The 17,879-nt window shown below is 29.9% G+C and overlaps 2 protein-coding genes across 2 annotated transcripts; one reads left to right on the top strand and one right to left on the bottom strand.

Moving 5' to 3' along the window:
* On the bottom strand, nt 1-2,635 carry LOC129971874 (fibroin heavy chain-like). The gene is made up of 3 exons (XM_056085852.1): nt 2,547-2,635; nt 2,353-2,431; nt 1-743 (listed from the first exon to the last, which is right to left on the bottom strand). The coding sequence occupies exons 1-3, from the start codon at nt 2,633-2,635 to the stop codon at nt 51-53; spliced, it is 861 nt and encodes a 286-aa protein (XP_055941827.1). The 3' UTR covers nt 1-50.
* A 5,334-nt stretch (nt 2,636-7,969) lies between these two features.
* On the top strand, nt 7,970-11,914 carry LOC129972382 (adult-specific rigid cuticular protein 15.7-like). The gene is made up of 3 exons (XM_056086506.1): nt 7,970-8,022; nt 9,776-9,874; nt 11,337-11,914. Exons 1-3 carry the CDS (start codon nt 8,011-8,013, stop codon nt 11,796-11,798), a joined length of 573 nt encoding a protein of 190 aa, XP_055942481.1. The 5' UTR covers nt 7,970-8,010; the 3' UTR covers nt 11,799-11,914.
* Nucleotides 11,915-17,879: the final 5,965 nt, after the last annotated feature.

Below are 17,879 nucleotides of genomic sequence, written 5' to 3'. Positions count from 1 at the left end.
TTGCTGATAAATAATTTATTTAATTAACATTTACACAATACTAAACACATTTACAAAAGAGCTTTTCCAAGACCAAGACCAAGTGGTGCAGCAAGACCGAGCTTTCCAACACCCAAACCATAGGGGGCTCCTAGAAGACCATTTCCAATGGCGAGAGGGGCGGCAAGACCATGTCCGGCAACAAGTCCGTTGGCGAGGATTCCATTACCAGCAACGACTCCGTTGGCGTAAAGGCCATTACCGGCAACAAGTCCGTTGGCGAGGATTCCGTTACCAGCAACGACTCCGTTGGCGTAAAGGCCATTACCGGCAACAAGTCCGTTGGCAAGAGCGATAGGTGCAGCTGCAGCAACGCGAGCAGCTGGGGCTACGTGGTTGATGGCAGTTCTCTGGGAGGATACGGTTGCTACTGCAGGGGCGGCTGCAATCAATCCTCTTCCGTAACCCAGAGCTCCAGCAGCAAGTGCAGGGGCACCATATCCCAAAGCTCCAGCGGATAAGACGGGACCAGCAAGACCAACACCAGCAAGTCCGAGTGGAGCAGCAGCAGCAGCAATTCCGCCAGCAGGGGCTACGTGATTAATGGCAGTTCTCTGGGTAGAAACGGTGGCCACTGCAGGGGCGGCAGCGATCAATCCCTTTCCAAATCCGAGAGGTCCAGCTGCAAGAACGGGAGCGCCAAGGCCCAGGGGTCCGGCGAGGGAAGCATGAGCTGCTGCGAGGGCAGAGCAGAAGATGACAACCTAAAATTGAAATGTATTTAGTATGTAGATAATATATGAAATTATTAAAGTCAATATATATTTAACACAAAAATGAAATGACACACAATGATAACCTGAAGTAGAAGAGTGTTTAGTAGGTAGATGAAACATAAAATCACAAGAATTAATATGTATTTACTGTAAAACCGTTCTTGTTCTTTATTTCGGAACTACTACCCACTCAAAATCATGCTATGAATCTAAACACCTCTCTGCATGTTTAGACTATTCAGTTTTGCCCAAATTTTAATTTGTCTTGTACCATCCAGTGATATTTGATTGCTGTTTCAAGTCAACAAATAGTGAAGTAAGCTTAAAAGAAAAACAATGCAATGTAGAAGCTTTGTCGTATGTAGTAACTAATATATTTGATAATATGTTCCTTAAAATCTGAGTGTAATACTTAAATATTTAACCTTCTATTAAATATTATTCTTAATAATTATAGAAATGAATTTGCGTCCATTTATAGTTATTTTTCAAACACGATTTTATATAATTTTCTCTCATTTATCAGCACGCTTCTTTATAATTTCAAAGAAGTCCATAAGCATTATAATGCCTATCACCCCATTTCATCTGAAGCTTTAGAAATACTAAAATAGTTAAATTATCGAGCATATTATTTGTGAAATGATTATTATCTTCTTTGGATGAAGAAATGAGAAAACTTTTCAAACTTAAAAATAAAAAGAAGCTATTTTGATTTTTAATGTTATTTTTTGTGAGGTGGAATTTTTTTTAGTTTTATATTATCACACTGCCAAAATATTACTTGTTTAATCGCAATTAAAATTTATATTCATCCACTGATTTACTTTCATCAAAACTTTCACTGGAGGCACCTTAGAATTGAGAATTAGAAACTTCCAGTATGGTGGTTGGTTCTCCCTACCCTAATGGGTGCAGAAATGATGTTGCTTGGCTACCTCCTATTGATGAGGGGACGTACTTAATGCGGGAATGGATGGCCAGTGACTCAGTTGTCCCGCCATTGTTGCTATTGCTGCGGTCCTGCCATTCAGATTTTTCAGTGTATGTCGGAATAGCTGGTTAAGGTTAAAGTTACTTTCATTTAGAAGTGCCGAGAAGAGCAAATAATAAGTCACGCTTGTTATGTTTTTCTATTTATTATTTTTCTGATATAAAGAATATCCCTTTTCTATTTTTCTGCATAACTATAACTTAGATTTATAATATTTAACTATGAGTCTAGGTGTAAGTAACCATGGTACAAATAGAACTTATGCTTTATAATAAATAACTTTTAAAATAAGAAAGTTGAAGCTGCATTTCTAATAGTATAAACATATTAAATATACATTAGAACATATTTTACATTATAAAAACCAGCGTTTACATAGGAAACTCCTGATCTTTTAATAAAGGAATTGTGTTCAGATTTACAAAGTATGCAATAGTTTAGACTGATAATTATTTAATATAATTTCATAATGTTTTTTGAGAAAAATTCAGTAGCTGTTATCGTATTGCTTATTTTCTCTTAGCTGAAATTACATATCACATTCGAAAAATATTTCTTAAATAAAATATTGAGCATTCACTTCATACCAAAACTCACACTCACCTTTGCGAACATGATGAAGGGATCTAAATCTTCAGCTGCAGTTGCTAATGACAAGAAAATGTGCGCTACTGCTTTTATACTAAAGAAAATGGAATTAATATGCTAATTATTTACTTGTGATTCATATGAGCCCACATTTAAATCGGGATCATATTCGAGTATCGAGCAAAAGAAAAAACAATGCTAGATTATACAAGAACCGACAAATGTCTCCACCCTGATGAAGTTGTAGGCAGATGACATTGGAGAGCACTGTGTTTTTCCTGGTACCAAGTGTCACCATACCAGTTCTTGGTGCCTTATTTATTTGGGATAATTTATGCAGTTATCACGGCCGTTGAGTGAACTGATTGGAAATACTCTAAAACAAGAAAACATGAATGACATTATGAAATTGAAACCAAGAATGGCATAATGTAAAATTGTTATTGCCTTTATTGGCATCACTTTAGGAAGAAACTTAAATAGCTTGATGAACATTTATATGCTCATATCTTAAAAGCTTATTATTTTCTGGGTGATTAGAGCATTGAATTATTTGTTTAAAAAGAATATTTTTATTTTCTCGAACAGAAATTTAATATCAGAAATTTACTGAAATCGTCAAAAAACTGATTTTTTTCAAGATTTTGCTGAAATTCTACGCTTTATATCCAAATGAATCATATGAATAAACCTTTTTCGAATTAAATGCCTGTTTCGAGTCCAAAGGTATACAAAAAAAATGAAACTAAAATTGCATGGAAGATGATGGAAAAAAAATTTGACACGCTATTTATTTTTTTTCCAAAAAAATTAAAATTTGTATCATATTTTTTTCATATTCATATCTCGATCATATAATATTTTTTACCGAAACGAATTTTTTGCCAATCTTCAAAATTAAACTGTAAAAAAAAATTATTTGATTGATTTAATGCTATTTGAATAATAATCAATTTTTTTTAAAAAAATCAAAGCAATTCTAATCAAATATGAGTTAAGAAAAGGAACTTCGGTAAACTGAAATTAAGCCAAAGATTTAACAGAGGAATACATCCGAAACTGAATATCAATTTAAACTCTATATCTATGTAGTTTGCTTGAAATTTGTATTTATTTCTAATAAAGAAGTAAGAAAAAAGCAACATACTCATAACTAAGGCTGGGCTATGGCCGAACTTCATTATCTTATCTTATTATATAGTCAGTCCAACACATTCTTATATTTTTCAGTACATCTTGATATATTTATTTATTTATAGATATTATAAATTATAAATAGCATCTCTTAACGTACTGGCTATTTGGAACGACTCCACGAAAAACTAAGTTTAATTTTATATAGTAAAAATAGTTTTGTTCTTTTCAATAAAATATTTAAAATAATTGTGTTAAAACCCCTTAATAAAGTCAAAGACAATGCCAAAGCAATGCTTGTTATAATTTATCATATTGTACTTTTGCAATATAATATATTTTTTTTAATTTTATCTTTTTTACTGCTGTTTTTTTATTAAAAAAACAGTTTCATTTTTCATAAAAAAAGTAAAATAACATAACAATGCCCTTAAATTAAGTCGTTTCAATAAATCCTGAATTCGAAATTTCATGTCTTGAAAAATTAATTTTTTTTTATGAATTATATAATTTTTTATACTTATTTTAACAGTATTATTGGCAGATTTAACTTGAGTAGGCACCATAATTTTAACAATAGATATGGTATACAGCTAAAATTAATCTTTCAATTTACTATTTCAAAACTAAAAAGGAGTCAAAAAAATAGTGATCCCTAAATGAGAAAAACATTAGTAACAAATATTATAAAGGCTAAATTTATTCTAAAATGGCATGCTTAAAATAAGTATTTTTATGTATTAGAATATGACAAAATTTATAAAAATACTAACAAAAATTCTGTATGAAAGTCAATAAGAAAAAAGAACAACAAAAATAAACACTAACCGGTAATCAAAACGAAATCGAAAACGTAAATTAATTGTGATCGATTTATTATATCGACTCTTCACGATTTATTATATCGATTCATCACGATTTATTATATCGATTCATCACGATTTATTATATCGATTCATCATGAACTATTATTCATGATCATGATTTCGATAAATCGATATTTTTCGAAAACTAACATCAAAATATCGATTTCTCGAAAATACCGTTCTTTTTTCGATAAATCTAAAATCGGCACATCCCTACTTTTGGTTAGTAAACATCTGAACGTCTAAGCAATACACATGTTAAGCCTGTATTGTTTTTTAAAAGTAATGGGTCATCTACCATATCAGATAAAGAAAAAATATGAAGAAAGACCGAGAGAGAATCTGGCAATTTGAAAAGAACGCTAATCGTGAAGTTACTAGGTAAATTTGGAATCGTAAGTTTAAATAATAAAATTTTGCAAATTTGCAACCTATAGAAGCTATAATCTAAAGAAATTTAGATAAATAAAATCTAGCATGAGAAAATTCTATCAAAATACCAAATCAAAATCACACTATGGGCATAATCCATCATCCTAACGTCCTACATCCTAATTCAAAAGCACAAAGAGCTATGTAAATGAAATGTAACAAATAGTTTATCACTAGAATTCCAGCAATATATGAATGTTTAAATTAAATAAATCAACGGATTCACTATTCAATTGGGCATCATGGGTAACGCCGTGAACGTCATAGGTATTCAAAATTTTACATTCCGATTCTTGTGCATGAAAATTTTGTTCTTAAAGTTTCCGACAGATGGTTAACTTTTTGGAAGATTTTATTCAAAATTAGATTTATTTTTACGTTTTAGATGCTAAACTTATCTACCAAATTTTATCCATCTAGCTCTCTTTACACCCTCAAAATATCGTATTCATCTCTACTTGGACAACGAGTTTGTCAATCTTCCTTCAAATAGATTTCTTAAAAAATTAGAAAGAAATCTACACATTCGGCATAAAGTTCACTTACCAAATTTTGTCTGGCTCAAAGTACTTTTGATTTATCGTATTAACAGGCAGCAAGTTATAATTCTGGAATACGGTTTTCGGACTCAAGGTAATGTGAAATATGGATATAAGTAAAATGTCGAATTTGAAATTATTCACGATTAGTTTAGAGGGTCTTTCAGTTTAGAGGGTAGATAATATATTTTCTTTTTTTGAGGCAATGCATCAAATATCTCAATATTGATTTATTTTATCGATGTTAATGCTTTATTTCCGTATGTTTTATTTCGAGATAGAAATTATTCGAGATAGAAATAAGCTAGAAAAAGGAGTTACTGTAACTTTTCATCAAAATTCTGTATTTGCATTAAATTTTATATCCAATCTGTTAAATAAAAGAGGAACGATAAGCTTTCTTCCTAATCCTACATCGGAACACACCATGTAGAAAAAATATACCAGAAAAATAAGAGATGAAAGGCTCGATTCGAATTTTTGACAACCCTCTGGTCCTTTTTCTTTACTATACTAGAAATACAAAATTATCACGGAAATATGGAGGTAAAATTTTGAGCTCTTATGGTTTTCAAAACCTTACCAATGGTCCCTAATTTTATTTTATTTTTTGTGTTATTTTAAATATCACATTTAGTTATTTATTAATAGACAAAACAGCAAACAATAAACCCGTTTATGTATTTGATTTAAAAGTTTATAATATACAGAATTCTAGAGATAAAATGAATGCCAAATTTTATCTGAATAGATCTTTATGTTTCTCAGTTATGCGAATATGTGATATAGGTGGATTATTATGCGAACAATTTGATTTTTATTTGCAATTTTGGTATAAATTTCACATGCCAGATTTTATTTCTATAATTTCTTTAGATTATCAAGTCCATAAACCGGCGAAAATGAAATATATTATTTTTCAGAACTTATGTAGGTTTAAAGCATGGATATTTCTTAAAATCTTAAAATCAGCCGGAATATTCAAAGGAAAACTGGCGAAGATTCGATATCACTTAAATTATAATAAGTGGCAGAGAGCTTGTAAAGTGCCATAAGTCACAACACAATAACACTATAATAAGAAATAATTATATTTAATCGATACTATTGACCTATGAACAGTTTTGAGTTAGTTCATTCATTTATTCTTCATCAGCTTACTTATCGTCTGTTCTTCTGAATGTGGTAATTCAAAAATACTCTCACTAGATAAAAAAATAATAACTGAATATCTATTGACAAAAGTTGTGAAAGTTCTGTATGCAATCAATTAAATAAATTAGTCGGAACAATTATTTATCATATGAAGCCATCTATGAAACAAGTCGATAGAAATAATTTATGAGAAAGCTGAGAAGTGGACAGATCAGTTTGATTTCTATATTATTGACATATCAATAATACAACAAGAAGCTATATTATTGACATATCAATAATACAACAAGAAACTATATTATTGACATATCAATAATACAACAAGAAGCTATATTATTGACATATCAATAATACAACAAGAAGCTATATTATTGACATATCAATAATACAACAAGAAGCTATATTATTAATAGGTCAATAATTTAACTCCATTATGTTATTGATCTTTTTGTTATAAATTGATTCATCAATGGGTACAATATCTGTTTTTCTGATTGCGATGCGGACAGCGGTGGCCTGATGGTAAAGTCACGGGTCGTTTTAGGTTCGAGACCCGATACTACCGAAAAACCTTCATGTAAGAGGGTCTGGTGAAAGCTAAATTCGTCGGGGTCAAAAGCCCTCCGCTGGCATGGTGTGGAAATTTTGAAAGGGAGGTGATAGCTCAGGCGTTATCCTCGTCATCTGACCGCGATCCAAAACAGCCCTTTTTGCTTTTAACTTGACGTTAATATAAATAAACAAAACTCTGAATGTGGTATCTCAAAAATAAAAGGAACGTAGATATAGGATATATTTAATACTTTTACGTTATAAATGTATACTTGTGGTAAATTTTGAGTCCAATCTGCTTAAAAAAATTTACAAACTAAATTAAAGTTTTTTTTTAATTTTTAGTTTTGAAATTCTACGAATCTAAATCCGAAATATACCGCGCAGTTAAAATTGAAATCAAATTCAACGGATGAACAGATTTGTTAATTATTTTTATTTTGTCTCGTGTTATGTTATTGACCTGCCAACTATTCTGTTATTACAGTTGGGCGTATCTTACAATCTGAGAAACAATGACCTCTACAATTTCATAAATGATATAAATATGATATAAAAATAACGATGCAAAATATATAAGGATAACCTTTTAAGTAATTATGCTCACGAAAACACACAAAATCAAAATAACTCACAAAAGTAATTAATTAATGTAATGCATATCTCGCTCTTGTGATGCAGGATATTGCCCTTGGGTATATGTTAATGAGACAGACAGTTCCACCATAATCGGATACGGATTTTAAACAGAATAATTTCGAAGGCCGTCTAGTGAATTATTGAAGTCATTCCAGAATGTTCAATATCATACCTACATTGTCGCATGATTTAAAAATTATTTCCGTATTTAAAACAGTAAAATTATTTATTGGATATCAATGAAATTTATTTTTAATATCTTGTTTGTTTTTATTAAAAGATTTAAGAGTATAAATACCTTCTGACTTTCGGTTTTTAGACATTATAATCAGACACAGTTTTGTCTAGTTCTCAAAATGATCGCACAAGTAAGTCATTTATTTATCTGCTGTCTTTAATCTTTCTTATAAAATATCTTATTCTTCTTTTGCTGAACTTTTCCTCGTGATAGGTTTAAATTTAATATTTTCGTCCTTAATGTTGTGATTATTTGCTCTGTATATATAATAAATAATTATTTGCTTTGTATATATAAATTTTAAACCTTCTTTAGTTTTCAAACTATAAACATTTCTCAACAACCATTTTAATCACAATGGAAATTCTAATCCATAGTTTTCCAATACAAATTCTTCAACAACATTTTTTTGTTTATCTTTTCAAAATTAGATTGTAAACATAAGAACGCTTAAGCTTAAAAGAATTAGCTATCAGCTTAAAAGAATTTTAACCCAAACCAAATATTATGGTTTATATTAATATATTTTTTCATGTCTTCAGCTAGAATTTCTGTGTCAAAATGTATTTTGAAGGGAACTTTAATTTTTAGCATGCAAATATTTTACAAAATTTGTTTGAAAATTTCATGAAAATAATTGGCAGAATCTTTAAAAAAAATAGCTCAAAAGTCATCTAAAAGAAAGAGAAAATGTCGAACTTCAATCAAAGGATGTAGATTGAAAATAAATTTTCAATTGTATATTTATGATACAAAAGCTTGTAAAACCTAGCTATTTCTTAAAAAAATTATCAACTGTCTCTCATTAAATAAAGTCTCAAAATCTTAAAAACTTTGAGAGGTGTTTTATAATTTTTCTAAGAAATCGATGAGTCAAATTTCATAGACACAATTATTGCCATTTTTTGGTATCATAGAATTTCAAGTAAAATTATCACACTTTTTTTCCTTCATAATCAAATTTTCATTGTGTTTTTTTTTTCATGTGACATTCCATGATATCTTTTGTTCTTTATAACCCCATTTCATCTGATATTTTCTTAACTCTAAACAAAGGATTCTAGGTAAAATTTTCACGATGCTTTCTAATTTTTAATTTTTTTTCATATAACACTTTTAAAACATAAAATTTCTAAGAAATTGATCGGTCAATTTGCATAAACATGATTGCTACATTTTTAATGCCATGCATTTTCAAGTAAAATTTTTGCATCTTTTGCACTTTATAACCGAATTTACATTGCTTTTTTTCATGTAACATTTCCATGAAGTCTTTTGTTCTTTATAATCCACTTTCACGTAAAATATTCATGAGTCTAAACTCGCATACGTATCTTCTTCTATGTAACATTTTCACAATGTTTTCTGTAATTTACATGCATTTTTAATAACATTTTCGCAACGCAATGTTTGCTTAATGATATGAATCATAAATTACTGTGTATAATATGTGAATATTTATACTCACTTTGATAGCTATGATTTACCCCATTAATTTTGAAGGTATACAAGTTTGTTTAACCAATAAAAATTCTAGAAAAAACTTGGAAGATTTTAAGCAAATTTTCTTTTGAAAAAATAAATATTTACCGATCAGGAACTCAGAAAACTATTTTCCTTTCCGTTAACTGGATGTTATATTTCTGTCTGTCTTTTCTATCAGTTTACATTAGATAAATTATTTTTTCAATAATTTTATTTTTAGCTATTTTAAAATTATCTATGCAAATCAACGCTAAAAGAGTAGGGGAAATCTTATATTAAAATTGACACTTGTTTTAGCAAATTTATGATTTCCTTTTCATGATTAAGCTACAAAAGTGCAAATTGACAATTCAATTTGCACATTCAGAAAACAGAAATCTAATTCAGTTAATCTGTAGGTCGCCTTCTTCTGCGCCGCCCTTGTGGCCGCTCAAGCCTCCCTGCTCGCTGCACCCATCGTCAGCACCGGAGTCAGCAACAGAGCTCAGACTCAGGATGTAAGTATTTTTTTTGGCAGTTATTTCGGTGTAATCTGTAATAAACTTTCGGAAAAAAGATTCAGTATTTTGATGAATATTTATTACAGCTTACATCATTACTATGCATAACTCAATTTAACTCACTGCTGAAAAAACGATCTTATCTATCATTGCATAAGCTTCATATATCATAGTTGCTTATCAGTATACAGTGCATAATGTTAATTCTACCATCAGATTTCGACAGACATTACCTTCCTATTTATCCAAACAAATATTTTTCAATATAATGTTTAGATTTAAAATATTGCTGTTTCTTAAACACTAAATTATTCTCTTTTTAAATGGATTTTTGTTCAATATGGCTTGAAGATTTTAGATACAAAAAAAAAAAAAAACTAAATAAGTTTTTCCCAGCTATAGTTGATTGCTTTCGTTTTTGGTTTCCGATCTATCCTTAAAGCTTATCAGTATCCAAGAGTTCATTACATGATTAAAGCCAAGTTAATAAATTTTGCCCATACCTTTGGCGTTTTTCTCTAAGCCAAGATTTACAGTTTGCTTCTGGATATAAACATCATGGTACTTTCCGAGCAACATTTTTATATTTAATGTTATTTGTAAAATATTAACTTGGTTAACGCTGTATCCCTTGAAGCGACAAGTTCATCGAACTTTTAGATTTGAATTCTAAGCAATGTATACTTTTATATTAATTTATATTTTAAATTAAATATACTTTGTGTTAAATGTAGCTTCTATATTAATATCTGCATACTTTTTAGTATATATAAGAATTTATATTAAATCCAAACTTTTGATCTTAAACAATCTATGTATAATATTTCTATTAGAAAATATTTATGATAAATATTACTTAATTATCTTAGAGCTGATCATGTGCAAAACAAAAGACCAAATTTTTGTAGCTTAAAGAGTTTCTGTCAAGGTCTCTATATTTAAAGAGTTTTGTTACGATATCTGTAATTTAAAGAGTTTATGTCAAAGTTGTCTGTAATTTAAAGAGTTTGTGTCATTATTTTTATAGTTTAAAAGTTTTCTAGCATGATTTCTATAACTCAAAGGGTTTCTGTCAAATTTTCTGTAATTAAAAGGTTTCTATCGAGTTCTCTGTAATTAAAGGGTTTCTGCCAAGATCTCTTTAATATAAAGTTTTTATAAAGATATCTATAATTTAAAGGGATTCTGTCATGATTTCTGTAGTTGAAAGGGTTCTATCATGATTTCTGTAGTTGAAAGGGTTCTATCATGATTTCTGTAGTTCAAAGGGTTCTATCATGATTTCTGTAGTTGAAAGGGTTCTATCATGATTTCCGTAGTTTGCTGGGTTGCCCGAATTTCTGGAGTAAAGGACTATAAATTCTTCATTAAAACTATTCTAAAATGATCACCATAAACAGAAAAGAAATCTTCATGTTTAATAATGGAATTTATCTTAATGCTTATTTCATTATTTTAGGCTTTCGGCAACTATGCTTTCAACTATGGAATTCAAGACGGTCTTGGTGCCAGCAACTCCCGAGCTGAAGTAGGAGATGCCCATGGAAACAAGAAGGGAACCTACACCATTGCTGACATTGACGGACGAGCCCGACGAGTTGATTACGTTGCTGATGGTCTTGGATTCCGAGCCACCGTCAAGACCAATGAACCAGGTACAGCTGCCAGTGCCCCAGCTGCTGCCCTCATTGCTAGCCCCTACGCTGGACCTGTCGCCCCAGTCGTCAACCATGTAGCCCCAGCTGCTCCAGTGGCTGTTGCTGCCCCTGCTATCGCTGCCCCCGTAGCTTATGGTGGAGTTATTGGACACGGAGCTGCCCTTGGTCTTGGATACGGAGCAGCTCTTGGTCTTGGACATGGTGCTGCCCTTGGATACGGAGCCGGTATCTATGGTGCTGGAATTGCCAAAGCTTTGATCTAAGAATTACGTGCTAAATTTCAAAGGGTACTTGTTATTGATGTTTAAAAATTGGATGTTATTTATTGAAGAATTTAATTGGAGGGAATTTATATGAAATAAATTTCATTTTCTTTCGATATGATTGTCTGTTTTTTGATCATGAAATAATTAATCTTTTACTGTTCTTAAAGTAAAAATGTTTGGCTACATCTTAGTCAGGGCAACATTTGAAATTAAAGTTTGTCCTAAAATGTAAAAATATATTTTTTTCTAATTTAACAATATATTTTGAAACATTAATATTCAAATGATCTGAAAAATTATCAGCACTAAAATATTGTTAATCTTAAAACATAAATTCTCATTTTCATCGATTTTAATATATATTCAATTCTTCATTTTACCCAAATATAGGTGTCAATTATAGTATTTATTAAGCCACACTAAGCTAGATTTCGATACAATCAACGTATAAAAAGCCAGACTGAAATAGAAATAAGAATTTGGCCCGTAATGTCTTGATCGGAAGATTAGAATTACAGTACTCTATTTTGTGAAACATCCATTGTGTATTTGGTCCCTGGTGCAAGTTAACTCTGCAGTCAAGGGTCAGTCTTTCTAGTCTGGTATAGGCGTGAATCTTTGTAATATAAGCCTGCTCAAGTATCACAATCGTAATCTGATCACAGTTCAAAACTGCGTGACCTTTCTGCAAATGACCTTTGCATAGCTACAAAACGGGACTTTAATCTGATCAAACAAAGCTGAGCAGGAAGTAAATCTATGTAAATACTCATAACTGCAATGTAAAAGCCCCAAATAATTCTTTTCCTATTAAAGTTCAAAAGACCTGTGTCTATATTTAGAAAAAAATGCATCAACCCTTTAAAGGGCCATTTTTTTTCTAGTAATATTATGTTAAAATATTTTTAGACTTGAAATTAGAATAAGAAAAGGAATTCATTTAGCTTATTAGATAAATTTCATTTGATTAATTAATTAGTTTTTTTAATTAATAATTAAGTGGCAAACCAAGACACATCTTTTTGTGTGAGATAAAGAACTGAAGCCTCTAAGTTTCTTTCTTTCTAAAAAAAGTTGTCAGAATTTATGCCAACCTATATAACTTCATAGAAAGCATACATAAAGCATACTTCCCATGGCCTTAGAAAGGGTTAAGAAACTTTGATACATAATTAATAAGAGATCAAAACTTTCTAGGGGTCATTGTAATACCTATGATTAATATTGGAAGGCTTGTCGAGTATTATGCTCGACAAAAAAATGGAGCATAATGTTCAAATTTGAAAAAAAAGGTCCTATAAAAATGGTATTGCATTCCAAAATATCAGACCATGTATAACAATGAGGACGAAAATTTCCCATCATACATAAAGAAAAATTGATAGATCTTAATAGAAAATACTTTGGAATATCTTTATATAAGAGAAAGTGAACTTTCTAGAAAAACTAGATGTGCAAATTACAAAAACAAGCATCTCAAAATGACCTACCAACGCGCACATTTTTAAGTTCTTGGAGTCTATACAATAGTCAAGAAACCAAATATCGTATTGTACAGTTCATGCTATTCTCATTTATGCATTACGTCATTAGAATCCCTACTCATTTGTGACTTCTGTGATAATAAAGTTCGTCTTTTTATTATATAAAAAATCTTTTATGTAAACACTGCATTTTATTCGCTTTGTAATTGATAACGAGTCACCTGACCCATGACATTTTTGATTTGCTTTATCCATATTGTTTGAAATGTTTAATGAAAATTATTACTGCGTCGTAGTATGTATTTATATCGCACTCGACGTTGAAATGGTGACAAAAAAATGACACTTTAATTAACACCAAATGAATTTCCACACAAAATTATTTGTTAATTGTACTTTTAAACACAACGTTTGTGGTATCACTAGGGATAATTTTCCAATTTGTTAAGATTTTTCGAATAACGAAAATTTTTCGTCTCTTGGATAGGATTGGGCGATGACCGAATTTCATCATTATATCGCCCAACACATATCGATATTTTTCGATATATTATGATATCATTATTTATTTATAGCTCTTATAAGTTAAAATTAGCTTCTCTTAACATATTGATTGATCAGAACAATTCCAAATGAAAGGAATTTTCAATTTATATAATAAAAATATTTGCTTTCTTTTGAATGTTGTTGTTGTTGTCGTGTCTATGCATACAGTGCTAGTGCAAAAGATTAGAGTCCTCCAAAAGCCTTGGTGACAAGATCTGCAAGTTCTGGAGCCCGATGGCTATGGAGGATTTCGATTGGGGATGCTCCAAGTTGAAAGAGGGAACCGATAATGGCCTGGCAGTCAAAAACATGATCTGGAGTTAGTTGCGAATGGGGACAGTACTTGCAGATGGGATAGGATTTTATATTGGTTCGTAAGATCTTCATGCCTTTGAAATGTCCAGCACGTAGCCTAGCTATTGTAGAGAAAAGGTTTCTTGGGCAGTTTAGATCGGGGATTGTTGCCTTGCTAAGAGGCTGGTTGTAGATCCTTCGCCTGGCGGCAGCATTTGCAAGGGCATCTGCACATTCGTTCCCCTCAATTCCAACATGAGCTGGGATTTTCTTTTGAATAAAAATAGTAATTGTGTGTTTGCTTTCATTAGAATAAAAATAGTAATTGTGTTAAAACCCCTTTAATAAAGTGTGCCAATGCCAAATCAATGTCTCCATATTATAATTTATAAAAAAATTGTGTTTTTTTCCCAATACAATAATTTTTAAAATTTTGCTATTTTTACAGCTCACTTCAAAAAAAAAAAACTTCGGTTTCTTTCCTTCTTCACAAAAAAAAAAAAAAAAAAAAAAAAAAAAAATGGAAAACGACATAATAAGTAAAATTTAGTAGTTCTAATTAATCACGAATTCACAATCTGATGTCTTGAAAAATTAATTTTTTATATAAATTACATAAATTTTTATTCTTATTTTAATAGTATTATTGGCAGATTTAATTTAAATATGCACTAAAATTTTAAAAATAGATATGTTATACAGCTAAAATTAATCTTTCAATTTACTATTTCAAAACTAAAAAAGAGACAAAAAAATAGTGAACCCTAAATGAGTAAAACGTTAATAACAAATATTATAAAGGCTAAATTTATTCCAAAATGGCATGCTTAAAGCAAGTATTTTTATGTATTAGAATACGACAGAATTTATAGAAATATTAACAAATATTCTGTATGAAAGTCAATAAGAATAAAGAGCAACAAAAATAAACACTAACTGGTAATCAAAACGAAATCGGAAAATTAATCGTGATCTATTTATTATATAGCTATTCATAGTGATGACTATTCATTGTTATTCATGATCATGATTTTGATAAATCGATATTTTTCGAAAACTGACATCGAAAAATCGATTTCTCGAAAATATCGTTCCTTTTTCGATAAATTTAAAATCGGCACTTCCCTACTTTTAGCTAGTAAACATCTGAATGTCTATGCAATTCACATGTAAGCCTGTATTTTTTTTAAAAAGCAAGGGGTCATCCACCGATATCAGTTAAAGAAAAAATGAGATGGAAGACCGAGAGAGAATCTGGCAATTTGAAAACAAAAGCTAATCGGGAAGTTACTTTCTGGCGAAATATGATAAATTGATTCAGTACTTAGATATTGGAGATGTAAGCAAAAAAGGTTCTCATTATGGTTCTTTGAGTTTTGAATCGGAAGTAGGCTGATCGGAAAATGAATATTCTCATCAAGGAAGTGGTGGAGTCACCGGAGGAGTTTAAAAACTTGCTTGGAACTCATGAACATCGCGTACGGTATCGGACAATGTAGGTGTTGGCAAGCGAAAGCAAGTAGTGAGCGAAGCTCCCTTAATATATGATATAAGAAATTTCTTAAAAATTAAAATGAAATCTACGATTGCAAATTTCGAGTTATCATGTGAGAACATTATTATTTTTAAGCTATTATTTGTCTGAATTAATTTAAGTGATTAACCAGTTTAAACCAGTTAGAAACAATCACGAGACTTCTCTATCGGTCCCTCCCCCTCTCTCTATATATAATGATGGATTTTAAACTTTCATTTTCAATTTTTCTAGCTGACAAACAAAGTTTTGGAGCACGACCGATTTTGAGATGAAATAACAGCTATGGTGTCATAATTCTACGTCAGCTTTTTAAAAACGCATCTGCTGTCACAGAAGCATACATAATAATAAAGCAATACTGGTAAAAGCAGATAAACTTTTTAAAAGCGCATCTGCTTTCAAAGAAGCATACTTAATAATAATACAATAGTGGTAAAAGCAGGTAAAAAAATATAAGCGTTTAAAAAATGAAATTATGAAAATTGCCATTTGTGCTTTATTCATTGCCTACGCGATTTCGAGCTTCAAGATCCCTCAACAAAAACAACATCATGTTCTCACATGATAATAAAAAATTTAATGCAATATACAATCTACAACTTTAATATAAATTGAAAATATGAAGTTACATTTTCTTTCTTATGCTGCCTGCAAAGCAAGGCTTTGCCAGTGATCCTTTTTACAAACTAGAGAATCCAGTATTCATTTTATGTGTTATTATTACGCTTCTTGAATGAAACACCAAATATGGCGGTGAAGAGCTTCTGTAGCTCTAAAATTCAAATCCATCCATCATAACACTTAATTGCTTTCTTTCCTCAATGTTGAAATTGCTTTCGTTAGACCTTAACTCTAAAATAAGTTTTCCATATTCGTAATAAATCTCTTTAATTTGCACACTCAGTAATTAGTACGGATTGGATCAAATTTATTCTTTCAGTTGTATCAAATAACAAGGTATTTTTTTATCCTTTTTTACAAACTAATGCTTTCTACATTAATGGCTTAATAGCTAAAAATTCAACAAACTTGACGACGAAACTCATCTCCAAAGGTTCATTGCATATATATATATATATATATATATATATATATATATATATATATATATATATATATACATACATACAATGAACTATGAATATATATATAAAGATTAAAATTTTGTTTGCTGTAATAAAGTGTATTTTAAATGAATTTTAAAAAATTGACGATGTTTAATTATTGAAACTGTGTATTTTAATTGCTGCTATGGCAAAGTCTTGTGAAATAATTTAACGTGCGAAATAAAATGAATCTTTCGAATCTTGTTCTAAACTTGCTAAATAAAACGAATTTTATAGGAAAGCTGCTGATGTTTCATGTTTGAAGTTGAGTATTTTAATTGCTGAGATGACGAATTCTAATGAAAAAACGTATTAATGCATGTATTTCAAGTATTAATATGCTTATACAGGAAAAGCATTTGGAATTTTAAAAAAAAAAACTTAAATATTCTGCAAAAACTAAAAATGTGAAATACGAAAACTTGTTTTTTTTACTATTATATCAAAAGGAGCATTTAAAAAATTTTTCTCTATGGAAATCGTTAAAAAATAATTTGCATGGTGGATAATTTTTATTATTTTCAAATGAAGATAATATTTTCTTCTTATACATTCACCTATTAATGAATAGATTTCCATTCTTCTATAAAACATACATTTTTGAAATTAGAATTTATTTAATTCCCTTTCTTTTGTGAACGGTTTAAACAAATAACATAAGTTTAAAATTATGCAATAATTAAATAACTTTTATGTTTTTATGCATATTTACTATATTATCAATTAAAATTTTTTAAGCAACTTAATTAACGTGAAATCTGGTTGTAACAAATTTGTCTTTAATAAAACAAGAATTAAACCTTCTTTTTGGCTTACAAAAGAAAGTTTGACAATGAAAATTTTCAATTTATAAATTGAATGCTACTGGAAATATAGATTTATGTCGCTTTTACTTAGAAATTAAAAATATATTTGAAAATGTATTTTTTCTTTCGCAAAAACTCTAGACATTTTAAAGAAAAAAAAGTAATTACCTCGATATTGATTTTAATTACAACGTATCTAAAGTAATGAACCAAATTTGCAAAATTTCATCGATAGTAAAATCCTTAAAATCTTATTTATCTTCGCTGAAACAAATGCAATCCAAATTATGTCTTTATTCCAAAAT

This window comes from Argiope bruennichi, chromosome 6 (assembly GCF_947563725.1).
Source record: "Argiope bruennichi chromosome 6, qqArgBrue1.1, whole genome shotgun sequence".
Taxonomy (NCBI): domain Eukaryota; kingdom Metazoa; phylum Arthropoda; class Arachnida; order Araneae; family Araneidae; genus Argiope; species Argiope bruennichi.
The sequence above is the reverse complement of the archived record's forward strand: the minus strand, read 5'-3'. Positions and strand labels throughout refer to the sequence as shown.

Excerpts from the sequence above, each read along its gene's own strand:
- LOC129971874 (XM_056085852.1), bottom strand. The coding sequence starts at position 2,635 with ATGGTGACACTTGGTACCAGGAAAAACACAGTGCTCTCCAATGTCATC. Across the intron at positions 2,432-2,546 it reads GGAGACATTTGTCGGTTCTT|TATAAAAGCAGTAGCGCACA; the intron begins GTATAATCTAGC and ends CATTTTCTTTAG. Across the intron at positions 744-2,352 it reads CCTTCATCATGTTCGCAAAG|GTTGTCATCTTCTGCTCTGC; the intron begins GTGAGTGTGAGT and ends TTTCAATTTTAG.
- LOC129972382 (XM_056086506.1), top strand. Across the intron at positions 9,875-11,336 it reads ACAGAGCTCAGACTCAGGAT|GCTTTCGGCAACTATGCTTT; the intron begins GTAAGTATTTTT and ends TCATTATTTTAG.